The following is a 24,919-nucleotide window of genomic DNA, read 5'->3' on the forward strand; positions in this document are numbered from 1 at the left end:
TATCGGCAGCGCGGGTGAATTCATTTCACGTGCTGCTGTAGGTGGAGCGGGGCACTGGTCAGCAGGTTTAATGTGGCAGCCCGAAAATCGGTCTAATTTTCACAATAATCGCCCGATTTCTTAAAAACTGCCAAGCTGGACGATATATCGGTCGACCTCTAATTAATACCTTGTCATCCAGTCCCTGTCAGCTCTTCTCAACCTTTAACTCTCTGCTTTTCCCCCCCACCCACTAACTCACTCACTGCCCAGAGATTGCCAATCACTTCAAAGACAAAATTAATGCAATTTGTGAGGACACCTCCACTGTGCGTACATCTTCCCCACCCAACATACCTTGCCTAACAGCAAATTCAACACTCTCCTCTTTTGAACTGGCTACTACTGAAGAGGTTACAAAACTTTTCTCAGATACCCACCTAACCAATTGTCCCTTGGATCTTGTTCCCTCACAACTACTAAGGTCACCCTCTTCTTCAATCCTATGCTCCCTCAATCACATCTTCAATCTCTCCATCTTTAGTGGCACCTTCCCCTCCCCTCTAATGGGGATGCGCAGATCACTCCCATACTTAAAAAGCCCTCACTGGACGCCACCAACCTGAACAACTTAAGACCCATCTCATTGCTCCCATTCACCTCTAAACATCTAGAACGCTTAGTCTACAACCGTCTTAGCTCCTACTTCAGTGAAAATAACCTTCTTGACCCCTTACAGTTTGGCTTTCGCTCACAGCACTCCACAGAAACTGTTTTACTAAAACTCACCAACTAACTGCTAAAACCACTACTCCATACTCTTACTGCTTGACCTCTCTGCAGCCTTTGATACTGTTGACCATTTGCTCCTTCTCAATAAACTGTGTTCCCTTGGCCTCCAAGATTCTACTCTATCCTGGTTCTCTGTCTACCTATCACCGCTGTCCTTCAGTGTTGCATACAACTATGTCTCCTCCTCTCCATGGCCCCTTTCTGTGGGGGTCCCCCAAGGCTCTGTTGTTGGACCTCTTCTCTTCTCTATCTAAACCTCCTCCCTTGGTCACTTGATAACCGCCCATGGCTTCCAATACCACTTATACTGATGACACCCAAATCTATCTGTCTACTCCTCACCTCACTCCTTCAGTCTCCTCTCACATTACTTACTAACTGACATATCAGCATAGTTGTCGCACCACTTCCTTAAACAAAATATCTAAAACTGAGCTATTAATATCCCCCGCCAGTGACCCCTCCATGACTTTTCCATCAAAATCAACAATGCAACCATCAGTCCCTTCCCTCAAGCCAGGGTACTAGGTGTAATCCTAGACTCTGACTTATCCTTTCAGCCTCAAATTCAATCGTTGTCAAAAGTTTGTAGAATTCACCTCCATAACATCTCTAAAATTTTCAACCCTTTTTAACAAATGAAACCACCAGGCTCCTCATTCACTCCCTCATTATCTCTCGCCTTGACTATAACAACTCCCTTCTCATTGATCTGCCTCTCCATAGGCTATCCTCTCAGTCTATCATGATTGCTGCTGCCAGGCTTATCCACCTTACCCACTGTTCAGTGTCTGCCAACCCTCTCCTCCAATCCCTACACTAGCTCCCAATCACCCAGCAAATTAAATCCAAAATACTAACCACAACACACAACGCCATTCACAACTCTGCCCAGACCTATATCACCAATCTTGTCTCAAAATATCACACAAACCATCCTCCCCCCAAGACCTTCTACTCTCAAGCTTCTTCGTCTCCTCCTCCCATGCTTGTCTCCAGGATTTTTCCAGAGCCTCTCCCATCCTCTGGAACTCGCTACCTCAACCTGTCTGGCTATCCCCTACCTTCAGGAGATCCCTGCAAACTCGACTCTTCAGGGAAGCCTATCACACCTCCAGCTAATCTTTTACCACTTCCATCAGCTCATTCCCCCCCTGGCTCTCATTGAGCATGGCACGTAGCATGTTTTCCATCTCCATCATATAACCTAATGCCTAGGCAAAGGTCAGTTGTTCTTAGCAGTAGTTTTTTTTTCCAGTCAAACAGGCCTTTTCCAGCAAACTTACAATAAGATACAAGGAACAGCAAGGCACAACATTGTGTAGGTATGAAACCACTACCTGTAGTACATACTGGGGACTAAAACTAAATTAGTGCCCCCTTTTTCAAGGGACCAAAAGTAATTGCACAATTGAATCAAAAGCTGTTTCATGGCCAGATGTAGACTACTCCTTCATTATTTCTTCATCAATTAAGCAGGTAAAAGCTCTGGAGTTGATTCTAAGTGTGGTATTTGCATTTGGAATCTATTGCTGTGAACCTACATAATGCGTTCACTGGAGCCGTCCATGCAAGTAAAACAGGCCATTATAAGGCTTAAAAAACAAATACATCAGAGAGATAGCAGCAACATTGTCATAATTGTGATGATTATGGCTTACAGCTCATGAAAACCCCAAATCCACAATCTCAGAAAATCAGAATATTGTGAAAAGGTGCAATATTCTAGGCTCAAAGTGTCCCACTCTAATCAGCTAATTAAGCCATAACACCTGCTAAGGGTTCCTGAGCCTTTTAATGGTCTCTCAGTCTGGTTCAGTAGGAATCACAATCATGGGAAAGACCGCGGACCTGACAGTTGTGCAGAAAACCATCATTGACACCCTCCATAAGGAGGGAAAGCCTCAAAGGGTAATTGCAAAAGAAGTTGAAAGAAAGTTATGTGGAAGGGAAAAGTGTGGAAGAAAAATGTGCACAAGCAGCAGGGATGACCACAGCCTGGAGAGGATTGTCAGGAAAAGTCCATTCAAAAGTGTTGGGGACTTTCACAAGGAGTGGACTGAGGCTGGAGTCAGTGCATCGAGAGCCACCACACACAGACAGATCCTGGACATGGGCTTCAAATGTCGTATTCCTCTTGTCAAGCCACTCCTGAACAACAAACTTACCTTGGCTAAAGAAAAACAGACCTGGTCTGTTGCTCGGTGGTCCAAAGTCCTCTTTTCTGATGAAAGCAAATTTTGCATCTCATTTGGAAACCAAGGACCCAGAATATGGAGGAAGAATGGAGAGGTAGACACTTCAAGATGCTTGAAGTCCATGGGGAAGTTTCCACAGTCTGTGTTGATTTGGGGAGCCATGTCATCTGCTGGTGTTGGTCCCCTGTGCTTCATTAAGTCCAGGGTCTACCAGGAGATTTTGGAGCACTTCATGCTTCCTTCCGCAGACGAGCTCTATGGGGATGCTGACTTCATTTTCCAGCAGGACATGACACCTGCCCACACTGCCAAATGCACCAACACCTGGTTCAATGACAGTGGGATTACTGTGCTTGATTGGCCAGCAAACTCGCCTGACCCAAACCCCATAGAGAATCTATGGGGCATTGCCAAGAGAAAGATGAGACATGAGACCTAACAATGCAGAAGAGCTGAAGGCCGTTATCGAAGCATCCTGGTCTTCCATAACACCTCAGCAGTGCCACAGGCTGTTAGCTTCCATGCCATGCCGCATTGAGGCAGTAATTGCTGCAAAAGGGGCCCAAACCAAGTACTGAGTACATATGCATGCTTATACTTTCAGAGGTCTGATATTGTTCTATGTACAATCCTTGTATTATTGATTGCATGTAATATTCTAATTTTATGAGATTGTGGATTTGGGGTTTTCATGAGCTGTAAGCCATAATCATCACATTTATGACAAATCACAGCTTGAACTAATGAGTCCATCTCATATATTAGTTTCACCATTTAAGTTGTTTTCGTGAAATAAATGAACTTTTGCACGATATTCAAATTTTTTGAGTTTCACCTGGATTTTGAGTCAATGTTTAAAATGTATATGGGCAAAAATCATACAGGTAGACTCTTTTAAATGTTGGTTAAAATAAATTTATTAAACATATGCAATATGTATTACATATTATAGCAGGATTAACTGACACTGCATATCAACATTAAAATCTTGTCTGTACTAACATCAATCTTACCCGATTGTCAAGCTTTAAGGGAGGTTTTGTAAAAAAGATCCAGTGTCCAGGTTGACTTTGGCTAAGGACACCTACAGTAAATCACTTATACTATCAATAGTGACAACTGAGTTCTTGGAGAAACCCACTGCAATATTGTAAATCTCAGTTTCAAAAAGGGTCTCATTCCACTATCTTTTTCTTTTACTGAGCAAATTCAGATTGATTATCTATGGCCAAAGATGTGTCACAGCAAAATACTGAGCTGTTTGTTGGGACCCTTAGACAAGGAGTTTTAAACAATTAAATACATAAATGTGAAATTTCCTAACAGTGAAAAGTATTTTTCAGAGAGTCATGCAGTTCCAGACACCTGTTCGAAAGTTTGGCGAGGACCTGTCCTCCTAATCCCTCCTACTCCTAAAACCCCCCGCCCCCCGATACAATGTTCTTTCTTAGCTAATAGTAGCAACTTATCTGAACATGTGATGATCCTACCTACTGGGTAGGTAGGATCAATAATTTCCCAGGGGTCAATAATTTACCAGGGGTCCAGAACACTTGCAATCTCTGCTAACCCTCTTCCTAGGCCTCTTCTAATGCTGACTCTCTTTGCCTCAGTCTCAAATTAGTTGTACAGGAAAGTACAGGGGACTGATAAATAGAAATTTTAGGATCCTTGGCCATCTGTATGTAAAAAGTGAACTAAACCACTTCCTTTGTGAACGTTCATTTTTACCAAAACTGGCTAATATTACTTTGACCAACAAGTATAAAACTCTTTTACCATCAACAGATGTTTTTTTTATGCTCTGGCTGCTGTTGAGTGTTTTTTGAATTATCCTTTCTGGTATTAAGAAGCCTTGATTCTTTGGTTTTGAAAGTTAAAAGGATCAAAAGCACTTCTTTATCCTTAGACTACCCAAATCGCCTTGATTTTTTTTTTTAGAAATTTAAAATATGCTTCTCTAGCAGATTGCTTCTGAAAAAATCCTCAAGAAAAGATCCTTGAAGTAAAACATGACAGAAAAAAGGAGACTTTTAGCTTTATTGGAAGAGTCTTATGTGTATTGTCCCAGATGTCTGAATTGTAAGGAAACAATTTGTATGCGCATTTAATAATTTGCTGTGAATTAAAAAAATGCTGGTTCTGTATCTACAATGATGCTTTATAAAAAATTGTTAAAAACATCTTCAATGAGTTTCCTGGTACACACTTCATCATATATGGTGTAGGTCAACTTCTTGCTATGAGCTGCTAGCTTGCAACGTAAATCTTCTATGCAGCAGGCAGCCTAAAGTGAGAAGCTGATTAACACCGTGTTGATGGAATTAATAGCTGTTCTAATAAAGTCTTACTTAAAGGAAAAAAAAAAATTCTTAGGATCCAGACACCTCAAGCAGGTTGTATGTATCATTACTAATTTGGACAACTCCTACAGAATTACCTATATTAGCTCCAAATGGAGCATGAGGGTAAAGAACACAAATGACTAATCATTTACAATTCTAATATATTACCGTAATTATTTTCTGAAAGAGTGCTGAGGATGTTGTTTTTCAGAACATAGGAGATGTTTGGAGTTATTAGCATCTACAAAGTATTGTGCAAAAATGAGGGACTGCTAAACAAAGAAAGTTCAGTACAGGATGCAGAAACCCTTTCCAGTGATATGTTAAGCCTCAAGCCTCGTACACACGACTGAGTTTCTCGGCAAAAACCAGCAAGAAACTGGGAGATATTTTTTTGCCGAGGAAACCGGTCGTGTGTACATTTTCGTCAAGGAAACTGTCGAGAAACTCGATGAGCCAAAAAGAGAGCAAGTTCTCTATTTTCTCGACGGGAATGGAGAAACTTGCCTTGTCGAGTTCCTCGACAGCCTAACAAGGAACTCGACGAGGAAAACGATGTGTTTTGCCCGTCGAGTTCCTCGGTTGTGTGTACGAGGCTTCATATGTCCTGCATGGAGAACGCTCTCCAAGTATGGCACAGAGAATGCTCTCCAAGTAAAAGGGCTTGAAATCAATGGAAAAGCAAATGCCAAATGCTGAAACAGTGCAAAAAATGGCAATGAACAGTGCCAAGCACCACATTTGGAAACTCATGTGAACCTACCCTACATGGTGTGTGGTCCCCACAAAATGCACAGATAAACATTTATGTTCAAATTATGCGTAGGCAAAGTTTACTGTAAATCTCATTATGAATAACCGGCAATTACAATGCTTACGCCCTGATCCTCTCATCCACTGATCTTTAAATGATACAAATTTGTATAGACTGGGATGTCCACAGTTAACAGGTATCTCAAGCAGCTTGATCTGCCGTGTATAGGAGTTTAAAATTTTAGGGAAAGAGGTGATGTGTTTATAAAACTGTGAAGTTAATAATATAGTAAAATGGAACTTAGTGGAATTATTCTTATAGTGGAACTCCACTAAACTTTTGTTTTGGGTAAAGTAGGAAACCTCTATCAGTCTGCTAATGCTATATTCCCATTGGAAAGATTTCCCCCCAATTCCTGTGTTTGTGACAGGTGCACATCTTAACAGGAAACGAAAAGCAATATATCTAATATATCTAACTGTCTGACAGCAATAAAAATCTTGTTTAAAAAAAAAAAATGAGATGGAGATTTCCCCTCCCTTCCATTTCTGTTCATGGATGCTCACTGGGAGAAGTTCTAGTTCTTTTCTACTACAGTATATTCAAAACGGAAAAACACGTTTTGTCTGGAGTTCTGCTTTAATTAAACTAAAAACATATATCTATGTTGTAACTGCTTTAAATAATGCAAAGTTTGTGAACTTTCGGTAGCAATACAAATGAAACTATCTATCAAGCAATGAATAAATTAGACTTAGTTTTTGTCTACAATTTGCAACTGTCAATAAAATGTGTCTAGTTCAGTGAACGACTGCTCCAGCATCACATCACTTTTCTCTTTAGGAAACTTGAGAGTTCTTCTACAGTGGTGCGGTCTGTGAAGAAAAAGCAACAAAACCATTCATGACATATTATCTCATATACAGTACATGAGATGATAGTTGTTCTTAAAAATGATCAGATTGGGAAATCGTTCTATGCCACAAAAATTCCAGCTTGTTGGGCTATGCATGTGTCTCCCATGCCCCCCGCATGAATACTTTTATGAAAGCGCTCAGCAGGTAGAAATTTCATCTCCAAATACGGAAAAACGTCTTCACAGTTAGAGCTGTTAACATTTGGAATAGACTCCCTCAAGAACTGGTTCTGGCAAGCTCAGTAGATCTTTTTTTAATAAAGGCCTGGATTATATCTTAATTGCACATAATATAACTGGATACTAATATTTATAGGTACATTTGATACAGGGAATATCCGATTGCCTCTTGGGGGTTCAGGAAGGATTTTTTTGCCCCAATTGGAGAAAGTTAAATTCTGTTTTTTTTTTTTTTTTTTCTGCTTTCCTTTGGATCAAACATGAGTGTAGGATTTATTTGGGATGTATATGGAGGTTTACGATTTGTGTGTTTTTTTTTTCTCTGTTAGTTGAACTGGATAGACTTGTGTCTTTTTTTCAACCAGATTATCTATGTAACTATGTAGGCCTAAACTGGTGATTGACATCGCTGTTCAAGGTCCTCTCTCTGTATAGAAAGCCAAAGAAGCAAGGGGGCATGCAGTAAATGACCATTGTTAATGGTTGGTGCTCAGTTGTATGCTGTTTGTTGAGGCTTGTAATGGAACTTTTGGATCCATCCACTGCCTGTTGCTTCCTGGGACCTGTATGTCATCGCTTGTGTGTCAACTGTTGGATCCAGTAATCTCTCTACCAATCGCTCCATTTTCAGAAGTGTAATAACACATCACTAATGTTGGTTTCTTGGGTAGTGTCCATAGACTTTTTTTTTATTATTGTAGACGGACATCAACCAACACCAATGTAGTAACGATTTAGTAGAGAGTCCAGGACTCACCTAGATCTGTATGTTTTCTAGTAGTTTATACTGTATAACCTGTACTATCTTTGAATTAATTCTAAATACGGCAAGTTAGGTCCCTGTTTCCTAGTCATTACCTGCTTCTCCCTGTGCTCCTAGTTTGTTACATATTTACAGTGTCTACACTGATACAGAGATGGGTAAGGTTTTGAATCTTTGGCTTGTAAAATTTGTATAATGGGGTTAAAGTGATATTAATGTTTATCTCTTTTTCTTATTACAAAGAGGTTTATACTTACCTGCTCTGGGCAACTACTGTATATTGCACAGAGTGGTCCCATAGCACTTTAGCAGTCCTCCGTCATCGTTGTCAGCATCTACTTTCTGCAGGTCCAACACTGAGTACTTGGGAAAATTTGACCAGGGTCTCCTTATCCTCCTCCTCACAGTGTCGGACCCAATTATTTATTATTCACAGGTCTCACTCTACTCCTGAAAAAGGACATACTTGGGGTGAAGCAGCTACAACAAACTGTCCAAGATGTACTACCGAAATGGGTACACTTATACATATGGTGTGGCGTTGCCCTGAACTTCATCGATATTGGGAACATATATTTGATACTTTAAATACTATATGCTCTACACATGTTCATTCTGATCCAAAAATAGCTTTGCTAGGGATTATATCAGAAGATATCCTCCCACCTGAAATGCATGTGATGTGGCTGCAGTCAATGTACAGTGCATCCAGAAAGCAGTCACAGCGCTTCACTCTTTTCACATTTTGTTATGTTACAGCCTTATTCCAAAATAGATTAAATTCATTATTTTCCTAAAAATTCTACAAACAATGCCTCATAATGACAACGTAAAATACGTTTGTACATAACTGTATTCACAGCCTTTTAAATTACACTCAAAATTGAGCTCAGGTGTTTCCACTGACCATTCTTGAGATGTTTCTACAACTTGATTGGAGTCCACCTGTGGTAAATTCAGTTTATTGGACATGATTTGGAAAGGCACACACCTGTCTGTACAAGATCCCACAGTTAACAGTGCATGTCAGAGCACAAACCAAGCCCCAAGTCCAAGGAATTGCCTGTAGACCTCAGAGACAGGATTTCATTGAGGCACAGATCTGGGGAAGGGTACAGAAACATTTCTGAAGCATTGAAGGTCCCAATGAGTACAGTGGCCTTCATCATCCGTAAATGGAAAAAGTTTGGAACCACCAGGACTCTTCCTAGAGCGAGCCACCTGGCCAAACTGAACGATCGGGTCAAAAAAAGGTCTTAGTCAGGGTGTTGACCAAGAACCTGATGGTCACTCTGACAGAGCTCAAGCATTTCTCTGTGGAAAGAGGAAAACCTTCCAGAAGAACAACCATCTCTGCAGCACTCCACCAAGCAGGCCTGAATGGTAGAGTGGCCAGACGGAAGCCGCTCCTCAGTAAAAGGCACATGACAGCCCACTTGGAGGTGCCAAAAGGCACCTGAAGGACTCTCAGACCATGAAAAACAAAATTCTCTGTTCTGATGAAACAAAGATTGAACTCCTGAATGGCAAGTCATGTCTGGAGGAAACCAGGCATCGCTCATTACCTGGCCAATACCATCCCTACAGTGAAGCATAGTGGTGATAGCATCATGCTATGGGGATGTTTTTAAGCAGCAGGAACTGGGAGATTAGTCAGGATCGAGAGAAAGATGAATGCAGCAATGTACAGAGACATCCTTGTTGAAAACCTGCTTCAGAGCGCTCTGGACCTCAGACGGGGATGAATGTTCATCTTCCAACAGGACAACGACCCTAAGCATACAGCCAAGATAACAAAGGTGTGGCTACGGGACAACTCTGTAAATGTCCTTGATTGGCCCAGCCAGAACCCAGACTTGAACCCGATTGAACAGCTCTGGAGAGATCTGAAAATGGCTGTAAACCGACGCTCCCCATCCAACCTGATGGAGCTTGAGAGGTCCTGCAAAGAAGAATGGGAGAAACTGCCCAAAAATAGGTGTGCCAAGCTTGTAACATAACAAAAGTGAAGCGCTGTCAATATTTTCTGGATGTACTGTATATAGCCCGAAAACTCATATTGCAGAAATGGATATCAAATTCCCCACCAACAATTGCTCAAAAGTCTGATGTGATTAATGTTAATTTAAGAAGGGGAGAATTGACATATATACACAGGAAATGCCCAACAAATTTCTGGTCACGATGGCTAGACTCCAATTTGTTGAGTCTACCGCTGAGTTTGTTGAAAGTAGGCAGAGGGATAGATCCCTGGTACGGGATAGCAATACATATAAGCCATTAAGGTGTAGTCGTTAAATTGAATATAATGGCTTATTTTATAATGTCGCTATGTTATTATGAAAATTGTAATTATGAATCCATTGTTATGTTGAAAGATCTTGAAAGTACCAATGAATGTGTTTTTTTATTAGTTATGATTTGATATTGTAATTTTATATCTTTAGTGGGAATGTTTTGTATGTAGTCTTGTAAATTAAAAAAAAAGTTTCCAATAAAAAAGTATCTGATTTACAAAAAAATAAAAAATAATAGGAAAAGTCACTTACCTTAGTGGTACTGCTTAACGGATATGCACATCTGATGCCTGTGTATGCAAGTAGGGAGCAGTCTGGTATGATTTTGCAGCACAGTTGGTGATGTCCATATTTACAGCCAGTAAGCATTCCAACTGCTGTGTTTGACTATGTTCAAAGGTTTCTGGAACATGACCATCATTTGAGGATGATAACGACTCTTTGTGATCTTCTTGAACAGCTAGTTGAGCCATTTCAGGCGGGTGTGAAGCCTGCAAGTCATCTACAACCTGGACAGCTGTATCCAAATTCACCTGGGCTCTGCTGAAATCAGCGAAGTTAGTGTGTGGCAAATATGGATGGAAGACCTCCATAGGGTAAGGTGGCTGCATTAGTGGTCTCTGTGTGATGGAAATAATAATGTGCTCTTTAAGTAACAACATACTGTACTGTATGTACTGTATATGATAATAAAATGAAACCCTAAAAGAAGAATCCCTACGGTTGGGCTGGCTTTCCACAGATATTCCTATTTTTTCCAATATGAGGCTTAAAGTGGATGTAAATCCTCACATATACCCAGTGAAGTGAATAGCCTCAGATGAAACACAGAGATGAAACAAATCCTCCTACAGTTTTACTTCTATATCTGCTGTCGTCAGCGTTCTACACTCTTTAGAATGTGCACATTGTGTTACAAATCTCATTTCCTTATTCAGCAGTGGGTGTGGAGTGTTGGCATACACTGTGTGAAAGCTGATTGGAGGAAAGGCCAACACCACAGAGCAGAGAAATTAAGAAACTTACAGAGCTGCAGTCTGAACAGACAAGCTCTCTGCTTATCTATCTCTAAGTTGCCCCCTCAACACAAATTTTCAGCTGCTTTTATCTCGTGTATCAGAGAACTTGTCAGAAGTTATCATGTTGATAACAGAGGAATGAAGCAGCAGAGAGACACGGCACTCAGAGCTTTGGAGATAAAAATAAACACAGATATATGTGCTTAGGTCAGATTTCATGAATGGGGTTTACAACCACTTTAAAATGGTTGTAACCTTAAAAAAAAAAAAAATTATCCTGATTCTTTACAGCAAGATGCATAGTGTTTATGCTGTGTCATTTGTCCCTCTCTATGTTCTAAAAAAACAGGTTAATCCTGCCAGTTCCTATGTCCCCCCTGTCTGTGCCGACCACAGTAATCATAGCTGCTGATCTGATTACCATGGTCAGTTTATGTCCCTCCATCATTCCGCTATCTCTCACCCTCCCTCTCTGCCTGTCAGCTCGGGAATCTGTGTTATGCATCTCCTCCGCACCCCTCCGGCCGCTATAGCTGTTAAAATTACTAGTGACAAATCCTGTAATCCTCTTTCTTACATGAAGATCTAATGTGCAGTGTGTGTGTGTTTTTGAAAAACGATTCAGTGAAATACCTTATTTACAGCGCTTTGGGGCGCTCACGTGACCTCCCACCGCTCTCCGTCCAGCTCGGATCAAGGAGGGAGAGTATCGGCAGGTCATGTGAGCGAAATAAAAAAAGGTTAAAAAAAAGCATATAATAACAATGCCAAACAATACACTTTACTTTAAAAAAAACAGTCACTGCCAGTAAGGACAATTTCTACATATCGTGTGCCATTCAATCATCAACACTACAATCCCAACATTAAGCCTCAGTAACCTGTCCATGATCAGGTCCACCGGGGATAGCCCAGGGACTTCTAATCATGGAGCCCATTAGCTCTTCATGTAATAAAGGGGATTTGTCATAGGTGACTTAAAGCGGGAGTTGACTCGAAAAACTATTTTTAACATTAGATTGAGGCTCATTTTGTCAAGGGGAATCGGGTGTTTTTTTATAAATCGAAGTCGTACTTACCGTTTTAGAGATAGATCATCTCCGCCGCTTCCGGGTATGGTCTTCGGGACTGGGCGTTCCTATTTGATTGACAGGCTTCCGACAGGCTTCTGACGGTCGCATACATCGCGTCACGAGTAGCCGAAAGAAGCCAAGCGTCTGTGTGTGGCTCTATACGGCGCCTGCGCACCGACGTTCGGCTACTTTCGGAAAATTGTGACACGCTGGATGCGACCGTCGGAAGCCTGTCAATCAAATAGGAACGCCCAGTCCCGCAGCCCATACCCGGAAGCGGCGGAGAAGATCTATCTCTAAAACGGTAAGTACGGCTTTGATTTTAAAAAAAACACCCGATTCCCCTTGACAAAATGAGCATCAATCTAATGTTAAAAATCTAGTTTTTGGGTGAACCTCCACTTTAACAACCACTTTAAAGGGGTTGTAAAGGTTCGTTTTTTATTTTCTAAATAAGTTCCTTTAGATGATTTTTACATGTAGGAGAGAAATGTCAGAATTAGACTGGGTGGAAAGTGGTGGTTTGAAAAATAAATAAAAAATAAGTGTCAGTTATTTTTCAGTAAACAGCCTGCAGATTTGAAAGGTCACTGAGCTAAAAATAGAACAAGCTCATACTGGTCACAGCTGGTGTAACAGCTTTGAGAATTATTGAGTCTACAAACAGGAATACAATGATTTTATTACGCACTCGAGGCATTAAACAAGAAAGAAAACAGATTTAAAATGCATCACAGATGTCCCAAATGTATTTTTGTGAAAGATGAAGCTACGCCGAGTAATTAGATACCAAACATGTTACACTTTGAAATTGTGCACACTCGTGGAATGGTACAGTTCAGGAGGGGGGGGTGCTCTTTTGTTCCCCCCTCTCTTTTCCTGCGGCCTGCCAGGTTGCGTGCTCGGATAAGGGTCTGGTATGGATTTCGAGTGGGATCCCTATGCCATTTTTTTTTTAATTGGCGTAGTTCCCCTTAATATCCATACCAGACCTGAAGGGCTTGGTATGGAATAACTACGGTACCTAAAAATCTCCATAGGCGACGCTTTAAAAAAAAAATTACGGTTACGAGGTTGGATTTACAGAGGAGGTCTAGGGCTAGAATTATTGCTCTCGCTCTGATGATCGCGGCAATACCTCCCATGTGTGATTTGAACCCCATTTTCATATGCAAGCGCGACTTGCGTATGCGTTTTCTTTGCTGCGCAAGTTTGCGAGGACGGGACGCTTTAAAAAAAATACTTTTTTTTTTTTTACATTTTTGATCACTTTTTTTTGCTGTCAAAAAGGATTTAAACATCCCTTGTGACAGTAATAGATGGTGACAGGTACTCTTTATGGAGGTATCTGGGGTCAGATTCCTCCTTTGCACTTCAAAAACTGAGATTCTGACCATTCTACCATCCCGTTCATTGTCACTGGGAGTAGTCATGTGGGCAGTCGTGTTCTGGGCTCTGTATTGGGGCTGCAGGAGCAAAAAAAAAAAGATTCCTTCTATTATGATGTCCATAACATAGCTGCCCACAGGATTCGTCCCCCTACTCCTGCAGATACCACACTTTTAGGGGCGACTGACAACTCATTGGGCCCCTGGGCAATAGGAGATTATGGGGCCCCCGGGCAATAGATCATGGGGCCACACAGTATACACACACATGCATACAGTATGCATACACACAGGGGTAGACTGACAACTCATAGGGCCCCCGGGCAATAGGAGATTATGGGGCCCCGGGCAATAGGAGATTATGGGGCCACACAGAATACACACACACATACAGTATAAACACACAGACACACACAGTATACACACACTGAAAAGGTACTGGAGAGGTGGGGCAGCTATAATCTTGGGATTTAAAGAAAAAAAATATTTTTACATACTGTCCCTGGTTTTACTGAGGCTGGCAACCCTGATGGGGCCCCCTAGTGGCATGGGCCCTCGGGGAGTGCCGAGTGCCTGAATGGTCAGTCCGCCCCTGCATACACAGTATATACACACATAGTATACATACACACACTGAAAAGGTACTGGAGAGGCGGGGCAGCTATAATCTTGGGATTTTTAGACCAAAAGGATGTTGGTAAGGGACATTTCAGAGACAGATGTAAAAAAAAACACAGATTTTTACATATTGTCCCTGGTTTTACTGTTGCTGGCAACCCTGATGGGGCCCCCTAGTGGTATGGGGCCCTCGGGGCAGTCAGTCCGCCCCTGCCCACTCTCTATTTTTTAATTATAACATTTTAATAAGTGCACTATATATATATATATATATATATATATATATAGATCATTACTAGAGTTCAGGTAGCCCCCCTTGTTGTACAACGGCTGAGATAAAACCAATATAGAATATTAGAATGATTAATAATTAGGATAAGCTGAACGATGGGATTGCAATGAGAGGGAGGAAGAGTAAATCACAAGCATACTAAGGAGGAAGCACAGCCTGCGTATGTAATGTAGCAGATCGGTGGTCTTTATCACCAATATATCAGCGCAGTCAGAGGTCACATTAGGATTTCTATCTCTTGGTGGCCACAAAGTATAAATATGGTTATTCGGGGGGGGGGGGGGGCATTAGAAGCACTTATACTAGTCCTGGCACAGAAAGCTGAGCACTGAGAATGGACTCCCGGGACGCAGAACCCCCACATTGTCCATTCATAGAATTCACATAAAGAGAGACGAGTGACACCAGATCATTTCCACAACACCAATCACATCCACTTATGTAAAAGGAAATGCATTTAAAGGGATTGCACACCCTCCATATACCCAGTGGAGTGAGTGGCCTTAGGTGATACACAGAGATTAAAGGGTCACTAAAGGAAAACATTTGTTTTGCTGAAATGACTGTTTACAGGGTATAGAGACATAATAGTTAACTGATTCCTTTTAAAAATCATTAAAAATAGATAAAAACCAATCATATAATGTACCTACAGTTTAGTTTCGTTTTTGCTGTTGTTTACTGGTTCTCTGATGTACAGAGCCAGAGAGCCAATAGAGGGCAGCGATGCTTTGTCTAAAACCCCTCAGCACCAATTCAGTTTCGTTTTACAAACAGTAATCACACCTCTTTGATTAGTCACCACAGTGAGAAATCTCCCAGTACTGTGGTGATCAGGAAACAGACAACCAGGAAGTGTCCAGAACAGAGAGGAATTACAGCAACATCAAAGCAAAAACTAACAATGAGGACATGAAACCAGGACTGCAGTGGGGTAAAGGAAGCTATTTAGCTAAAAAAAAAAAATCCTTTAGTGAGGTCCGCCTAAAAAAAAATAATATTAAAAGTCAGCAGCTACAAATACTGCAGCTGCTGACTTTTAATAAATGGACACTTACCTGTCTAGGGTGCCCACAATGTCAGCAGCCGAAGCCGATCCATCGCTCGGCTCTCGGCTGCCCCCGCCGCCATCCTTGGTGAGGGAATTAGGAAGTGAAGCATCGCGGCTTCACTTCCCAGTTCCCTACTGCGCAAGCGCAAGTCGCGCTGCGCGTCTTCACTGGTCCCCGCTGTCTTCTGGGACTTGTGTGTTTCCCATAAGACAGCGGGGGGGGGGGGGGGGGGTAAGTGGCGTAACCCCTGTGGGGGTCTATGCCCGGAAATGGGTGCAAATACCTGTATTATACTGGTATATGCACCCCCTCCCCCCTGAAAGGTGCCAAGGGTGACACCGGAGGGGGTTCTGAAAAGTGGAGGTTCCATTTTTGTGTGGACCTCCGCTTTAAACAAATCCTCTTTTATAAGTTGTACCCGTTTATCTGAGGCCATCTGTCCTCTACAGACTTGTAAACCTGAAATAGCAGGAATAGAAATAACTTTTTTTTATTCTCCCCAGAAGCAAACAATGACCCAACCACCAATGAAATAGAGCCGACTCTAGTGGTTTTATCCTTCAGTGAGAGTGAGGAAACCCCAGTGGCTTCAATCACCACACAGGCTGGGCCAACTCCACGGGATGAAACCACAAAGGAAAAGGAAACGGAAGTGATCCCATCCACCGATAATGAAGAAAGAGAAGTGATCCCATCCACCAAGGATAAGGAAAGTGAAATGATCGCATCCAGCATAGAGGAGGAGACAACCTCATCGGTCTCATCCAGCATAGAGGAGGAGACAATTTCATCGGTCTCATCCAGCATAGAGGAGACAATCTCATCGGTCTCATCCAGCATAGAGGGGGAGACAATTTCATCGGTCTCATCCAGCATAGAGGAGGAGACAATCTCATCGGTCTCATCCAGCATAGAGGAGGAGAAAATTTCATCGGTCCCATCCAGCATAGAGGAGACAATTTCATCGGTCTCATCCAGCATAGAGGAGGAGATAATCTCATCAGTCTCATCCAGCATAGAGGAGGAGACAATTTCATCGGTCTCATCCAGCATAGAGGAGACAATCTCATCGGTCTCATCCAGCATAGAGGAGGAGACAATCTCATCCAGCATAGAGGAGGAGACAATCTCATCGGTCTCATCCAGCATAGAGGAGGAGACAATTTCATCGGTCTCATCCAGCATAGAGGAGACAATCTCATCGGTCTCATCCAGCATAGAGGAGACAATTTCATTGGTCTCATCCAGCATAGAGGAGGAGACAATCTCATCGGTCTCATCCAGCATAGAGGAGGAGACAATTTCATCGGTCTCATCCAGCATAGAGGAGACAATTTCATCGGTCTCATCCAGCATAGAGGAGGAGACAATCTCATCGGTCTCATCCAGCATAGAGGAGGAGACAATCTCATCGGTCTCATCCAGCATAGAGGAGACAATCTCATCGGTCTCATCCAGCATAGATGTCAGGTCACCTGTGGCCAGGTGACAAGTGCACCCTGTAGGGGTCAGGGATGCACCACAGGGAAGTGAACCCTATAGCTGACTACTGCTGGCAGGGAGGAAGCGTAACCCAAGATCACCCAGGGCGCGGAGTCTAAGACCCAGTTTTGTATTCACCAGAGCCCTTGGTGGTAGGGATGGTCTTGGCCGCAACTGGGTCCAGGTCGCGTTCCCGGGATTCCTCAAGTCACACTCCGCAGGGAGAAGGGGGAAGCAGCCAGCAGGACAAACAGTGGTGATGGACAGGCCGAGGTCAGGGCAACAGGCAGACAAGGATGACCGTGGAACATGCAAATAGTCAGGGGCACAGGCAGACAGGGAAGTCGGGGACAAGCCAAAACGGTACACGGAAGATGATCGTAGCACTCTGCAACCAGGAACTAGCAATACACTGCAGACAGGAACTAAGCATAGGAACACTGTTGAACAGCACTGCAGACCTGTAGAGCAAAGGTTAATATAGGCTTCCTGGGATGGACTAGGGTGGAGCCATACAGGAAGAGGAAGTGATAAGAAGGGAAACCAGAACAGGATCTGCCTCTAATGAACAGATGGAGATCAGGTAGGCAGACAGACTTGATGCATATTCATGACAGTACCCTCCCTCTTACGAGGCCTCCCCCTTCCCTGCCTGGGTCCGGGTTTAGAGGGAAACTTCAGATGAAAATTCCTCAATAGACGAGGTGCAAAGACCTCTGATGCAGGAACCCAAGACCTCTCCTCAGGACCAAAGCCTTTCCAATGAACAAGGTACTGAAGAGCGCCTCTACAGAGTCGGGAATCCAGAACTTGACTGACCTCATATTCCTGATTCTCCTCAGAGACTGGTGCCGTGGTGGGGAGAGGACGAGAGAACCTATTAAGGACTAAAGGCTTCAGAAGGGAAACATGGAAGGAGTTAGAGATTTTGAGGTTTTTGGGAATCTGAAGTTTGAAACAAACTGGATTCAGCTTAGCCATTATGGTGTATGGACCAATGAATCTTGGAGCAAACTTCAGAGAAGGAACTCGGAGCTTGATGTTTCTGGTGGAGAGCCAGACTTTGTCCCCTGGTTGAAGAGAAGGCGGTTTGGGTCAGCAAAGCCTTTGAATTTGTCGGCAGCTGCCCGGAGGGAATCATGGACGTCGCTCCAGATGGAATTGAATGACTCTTGAGCTGAAGCCAAAGCTGGGATATCCAGAGAACAGGTCATGGGAAGTGGAAGTTGAGGATGTCTTCCATAAACTGAGAAAAAGGGTGTTCTCTGCGAACTGGTATTTACATGATTGTTATGGGAAAATTCCGCCCATGGAAGTAGAGAGGACCAATCGTCATGATGAGCGGAGACTAAGGTACGAAGAAAAACCTCTAACTCCTGATTAACCCTCTCCGTCTGCCCATTGGATTGAGGATGGTAAGAAGAGGAAAAATCCAAAGCAATATTGAGGGATTTGCAAAAGGCTCTCCAAAAAACGAGACGTAAATTCGACACCCCTGTCCGAAACAATATGAGAAGGAACCCATGAAGACGGAAAATCTCTCGAACAAAAATGGGGACCAAGGCAGGAGCAGAAGGCAGACCAGGAAGGGGAACAAAATGTGCCATTTTGGAGAACCGATCGACTACCACCCAAATGACCGTATTACCGTCAGACAGTGGAAGATCGGTGATAAAATCCATGGCAATGTGAGCCCAGGGCTCCTTGGGAATGGGCAAGGGCATGAGGAGACCAGCAGGAGCTTGTGTGGAGGATTTGAACTGAGCACAGACATGACAAGCCTTGACATAGTCTTTAACCTCTGAGCGGAGATTTGGCCACCAATAGTGACGACTAATGAGTAGGAAGGACCGGAGGAAACCAGCATGGCCCGCCACCTTGGAATCATGTCCCCAACGAAGGATCTTGGCTCTCAGCTCAGTGGGGACAAAGGTCTTACCAGGAGGAATTTTTGAGTCCAGGGTGGTAGAATGGGCAACAATGCATGAAGTTGGAATGATCGGCTCAGGTTCAAGAATGAGATCTTCGTCCAAGGTGTCAAAGGATCTAGAAAGCGCATCAGCCCGACCGTTGCAGGAACCAGGTTTGTATGTAATCGTGAAACTGAAACGGGAAAAGAAGAGACTCCACCTGGCCTGTCTGGGATTCAGACGTTTAGCATTCTGTAAGTACTGTAAATTCTTGTGATCGGTGAAGATCGTTATGGAGTGAGGAGAACCCTCCAAAAGATGACGCCACTCTTCTAGCGCCAATTTAATTGCGAGAAGTTCCCGGTCACCGATGGCATAATTTCTCTCTGCCTGAGAATTTTTTTTTGGAAAAGAACGCACATGGTTGACGTCTCTTCTCAAAAAGTTGAAGAAGCACCGCTCCCACTCCCACTGAAGAAGCGTCCACTTCAATAAAGAATGCCTCCTCAGGGTTTGGTCTCCTCAAAAGAGGTCCAGAGACGAAGGCCTGTTTCAGATCGTGAAACGCAGAGACAGCTTCGGGAGGCCAGTCTTTGGCATTAGCACCCTTCTTGGTCAAAGCGATAATAGGCGCGGCAATGGAAGAATAATTCCTGATGAACTGCCTATAATAATTTGTGAAACCAAGAAAGCGCTGTGTGGCCTTGAGGCTAGCAGGAAGAGGCCAATTGGTAATGGCTAAGACCTTCCCAGGATCCATACGAAGGCCCAAGCTTGAAACAAAGCATCCTAGAAACAGGACCTCAGAACATTCAAAGGAGCATTTCTCCAGTTTGGCATAGAGATTATTCTCTCTGAGGCGCTGGAGTACAGTGCGAACATGGTTCCTGTGGACATGCAGATTTTCCGAAAAGATTAGAATGTCATCCAGATAGATGACAACAAACTGGTACAGCAGGTCCCTGAAGATTTCGTTGACAAAGTTTTGAAACACGGCTGGGGCATTACATAACCCGAAAGGCATGACCAGAGACTCATAATGGCCGTCTCGAGTGTTAAACGCAGTCTTCCACTCATCACCTTCTCGTATTCGAATGAGGTTGTACGCCCCCCTGAGATCCAACTTAGTGAAAATGGAGGCACCCCTCAACCTATCGAACAATTCAGATATCAAGGGTAAGGGGTAACGATTCTTAATAGTAACAGCGTTTAATCCTCGATAATCAATACAGGGTCTCAAGGTACCATCCTTCTTGGCAACAAAAAAGAATCCTGCTCCTGCAGGCGATGACGATTTCCGAATGAAACCTCTGTCAAGGTTTTCTGCGACATACTCAGACATGGCCTGGGTCTCTGGGATGGACAAAGGGTATGTGCGACCCCTGGGCAGAATTGCTCCAGGAACAAGGTCAATGGCACAGTCAAAAGATCTGTGGGGAGGAAGCACCTCGGCTGATTTCTTACAGAACACATCCCGGTAATCGCTGTAAGCAGTGGGAAGATCCGAAGATACTGATGTGGTAGCAACCGGAAGTTCCCCCTTAGGAGTCACCTTGGAAAGACATGACGAGAAACATGAAGGACCCCAAGCCAGAATCTGCCCAGAAGCCCAGTCCACATGGGGAGAGTGGAGCTGTAGCCAAGGAAGGCCCAATACAATGGGAGTGGAGGCTTTAGGTAGGATGAGAAAGGATATCCACTCCTGGTGGAGAATCCCTATCGACACCCTAATGGGTAGTGTCTGGAAGCGAATAGGACCCCCTGGGAGAATAGTGCCATCAATTGCCGAGACTACCAGCGGCGTAGTGAGGGGTGAAAGGGTAAGCTTCATAGAAGAAGCAGTTCTCCAGTCCATAAAGTTGCCGGCAGCCCCGGAATCCAGATATGCAGAGATCGATAGGGGAGAAGTGCCTACATGAAGGGACACCGGAAGGAGCAGACGGGAAGGTGATGTTTCTGGGTCCAATACTCCACCTTCTAAATGTATTAGACCTGAGCGTTTCCCGGGCGAAGCGGGCAGGAGGCATGAAGATGGCCCTTGCCTCCACAATAGAGGCACAAGCCCAGAGTTCTGCGTAGGTTCCTCAGCAGGCAGAGGATGGTCCACGGGACGAAGTGAGGGAAGCACAGACTGACTACGACCTAGGGAGTGCTGGTGTCTTTTCTCAATGGACCTCTCCTGAAAACGAATATCGATCTGATTGCACAGGGAGATGACATCGTCCAGACCGACGGGGATGGTTCTTCCCGCTAATTCGTCCTTCACTCGGTCAGAGAGGCCATGTAAAAAGGTAGCGACCAGGGCCTCATTGTTCCAGCTCAATTCAGCTGAGAGTATACGGAACTGAAGAGCATATTGACCCACTGAACGAGATTCTTGGCGGAGACGTAGCAGAGCACTGGCTGCTGAAGAGGCCCGAGCCGGCTCTTCAAAGATGTTCCGAAAGAGCTTTAGGAAGTTGAACAGGCTGGAAACTACCGGATCATTCCTCTCCCACATAGGGGCAGCCCAGGCTAAAGCTTCACCGGAAAGGAGGGAAATAATATAGGCTACCTTTGCCCGATCAGACAAGAAGTTTTCAGGCTGTAGTTCAAAATGGATGGTGCACTGGCTAAGAAACCCCCTGCAGGCCTTGGAGTCTCCAGAAAAACGGACTGGAGGAGGTAGCTTCAGCGAATGCGACTCTGCGACTGGTGCGACGGGCGCAGCCGCTGCCGCTGGTTGTACTTGGGGTTATAGATTCGGGGCTCCCAACGAGGTCTGAAGCTGATCAAAGCGGGAAGCCAGATCCTGAAGGAAACGCATCACCTGAGCCTGATTAGCTTCATGCGTCTCGAGTCTGTGAACAACGCCCTGTAATGGGTCATCTGCAGGAAGCGGCACGTCGGCCGGGTTCATGGCTGTTCAAACTGTCAGGTCACCTGTGGCCAGGTGACAAGTGCACCCTGTAGGGGTCAGGGATGCACCACAGGGAAGTGAACCCTATAGCCGACTACTGCTGGCAGGGAGGAAGCGTAACCCAAGATCACCCAGGGCGCGGAGTCTAAGACCCAGTTTTGTATTCACCAGAGCCCTTGGTGGTAGGGATGGTCTTGGCCGCAACTGGGTCCAGGTCGCGTTCCCGGGATTCCTCAAGTCACACTCCGCAGGGAGAAGGGGGAAGCAGCCAGCAGGACAAACAGTGGTGATGGACAGGCCGAGGTCAGGGCAACAGGCAGACAAGGATAACCGTGGAACATGCAAATAGTCAGGGGCACAGGCAGACAGGGAAGTCGGGGACAAGCCAAAATGGTACACGGAAGATGATCGTAGCACTCTGCAACCAGGAACTAGCAATACACTGCAGACAGGAACTAAGCATAGGAACACTGTTGAACAGCACTGCAGACCTGTAGAGCAAAGGTTAATATAGGCTTCCTGGGATGGACTAGGGTGGAGCCATACAGGAAGAGGAAGTGATAAGAAGGGAAACCAGAACAGGATCGGCCTCTAATGAACAGATGGAGATCAGGTAGGCAGACAGACTTGATGCATATTCATGACAATAGAGGAGGAGACAATCTCATCGGTCTCATCCAGCATAGAGGAGACAATTTCATCGGTCTCATCCAGCATAGAGGAGGAGACAATTTCATCGGTCTCATCCAGCATAGAGGAGGAGACAATTTCATCGGTCTCATCCAGCATAGAGGAGGAGACAATTTCATCGGTCTCATCCAGCATAGAGGAGACAATCTCATCGGTCTCATCCAGCATAGAGGAGACAATCTCATCGGTCTCATCCAGCATAGAGGAGACAATCTCATCGGTCTCATCCAGCATAGAGGAGGAGACAATTTCATCGGTCTCATCCAGCATAGAGGAGGAGACAATCTCATCGGTCTCATCCAGCATAGAGGAGGAGACAATTTCATCGGTCTCTTCCAGCACGGAGGATAGGACATGGATGGTTTCCGTTCGAAGATTTTACTATCCATAAAAAAATTGGAAAAGGGACCTTTGGGAAGGTGGTGTTGGCTTCCCATCCCTCCAATCAACAGAAGGTGGCGATAAAGATGATTGAACTGGGAAGATGTGAATCCGCCGATGACATTGAAGAGTGTAACATACTGGAACAGTGCAAGAAGCTGCCATATATCACTCGTCTATTTGCAACATTCCAAAAAGAGGTCAGTCTTTTTATCTCCCAGGTTTTTTATTCTATTCCTGTATTTTACCCCCTTGCCTCCACAAAGTGAAATCGTACTTGTCTCTAATGTAACCTTTATCTCTTATTTTCACACAGGCTCATCTGTTCTTCGTCATGGAATTCCTGAGTGGCGGAACTTTATGGGAACTGATAGAGGCTTCGGCTCCACTTGAGGACAACATTATAAGGTAAGTCAAATGACAGGGCTGTGATGGAGTCGGGGGTGGCTGACCACAGGCCACGCCCACTGAGCCCCGTCCATCCACACCCCTATGTACTATAGAGGGAAGTCTCTTCATCTTTAACTTGTATTGGTCTGTGATGATTCTGAATGCTAATTCATATTTTTCTTTCTCCTTCAGATGTCTCACTGCCGAGATTATTTGTGGCCTGCAATTCATCCATGCTCGTGGGGTCGTCCATAGGTAAGTATTAAATTAGCTGACTAACAACCCCCCCCCCCCCGGCTTCTGGTATGTTTTATTAAATCAGGAAGACTTTCCACCAGACTTCCCAGTTGCGCTTTCTCCTTTTTCATCTGCTGTACACTTCTCCCTGCTCATGCCATATTCTGCTTATTGGAAGATTTATATAAAATCCAGCAAGAGGAGTGAGACCTCCTCATGATGAATATAGCAGGTGGGCGGAGCTGGGAACTCCGGGACAGAGATCTTCCTGTAGGCGGCTATAAGAGAAGCCAATGTCCACCCATCAATCTTCATTCTTCTTTGTATACATGTATATTTTATCTTTTCTTTTTTTATTATGATGTGGGATATGCAGAGCTAACGGTTCACTTCTTTTCTTCACAGAGATCTCAAACCAGCAAACATTCTACTGGACAGTGACGGTCACATCAAGATTTGTGATTTTGGTATGTCAGTGGCCGGAGTCACTGCGAACGTTAGGATCGGAGGATATGCGGGTACACCCACATACATGGCCCCAGAGGTAAGATTCCTGATATTAGACTGAATTGTAATATTTACTACGGAATATAGAGAAGAGATAAAGGGGCTCCCCTTTCATTAAGGCCACATTCACACATGGGCGTTCTGAATCTTGTCTTCCAAATACCCAGGTGTGAGTGACAAATCGCACAATGTACATTTCAGATGCCATTTATTTGAATCCCACCAAAAAAAAAATGTGGTGCGGTTCTGCCGCCATTGTCACGTGATCAACCGCATTGTAATTGTGGTAAACCTCATTGCATGAAGCATGCTGCCTAAAAGAAGTTCCTGACTTTCTTTGGGGCGACAACCTTCACGTGATGTGCAGCTCAAAATGCCAATGTATGAATGCAGACTAAATGGATAGGGTTAGACCCTCTCTCAGGTTTTTATTGGTGTCCTTATTAGGAAAGTCCCACTCTTAATGTGTACTGGTGACCATTGTTAGCGAGAAAGAAAATACAGCAGAGGATGCAAAATGTTGAAGCTGTCCCCAGAACAGGAATAGAGGAAAATCTTCCAATGGTGACACACGGGAAAACTATGATGAGAGCTTTTGGCCAGGAACCCCCGCTGTGTGTTTGCTCCATCGCAGTTTTTCCGACGGGAAAACTGCCTGAATAAAAAAGAGAGCAGGATCTCTTTTTTCCCATTAGGAAGAATCCTAGCGGGAAAACCGATCGTGTGTACGAGGCATAAGAGTAGAGTTTCTCTCACT

At 44.1% G+C, this 24,919-nt stretch overlaps 1 protein-coding gene across 1 annotated transcript in view; it reads right to left on the minus strand.

Moving 5' to 3' along the window:
- Nucleotides 1-6,904: 6,904 nt before the first annotated feature.
- The window catches only part of HSF5 (heat shock transcription factor 5), a 63,299-nt gene continuing 45,284 nt past the window's right edge, over nucleotides 6,905-24,919 (minus strand). The window contains exons 5-6 of the mRNA XM_040339432.1: nucleotides 10,477-10,844; nucleotides 6,905-6,943 (exon numbers count right to left, since the gene is read on the minus strand). Of these exons, the coding sequence (XP_040195366.1) occupies nucleotides 10,491-10,844 (354 nt within the window). The 3' untranslated portion in view covers nucleotides 6,905-6,943; nucleotides 10,477-10,490. The remainder of the gene's footprint in view (nucleotides 6,944-10,476; nucleotides 10,845-24,919) is intronic.

The sequence above is a fragment of the Rana temporaria genome, chromosome 2, assembly GCF_905171775.1.
Source record: "Rana temporaria chromosome 2, aRanTem1.1, whole genome shotgun sequence".
In the NCBI taxonomy this organism is placed as follows: Eukaryota; Metazoa; Chordata; class Amphibia; order Anura; family Ranidae; genus Rana; species Rana temporaria.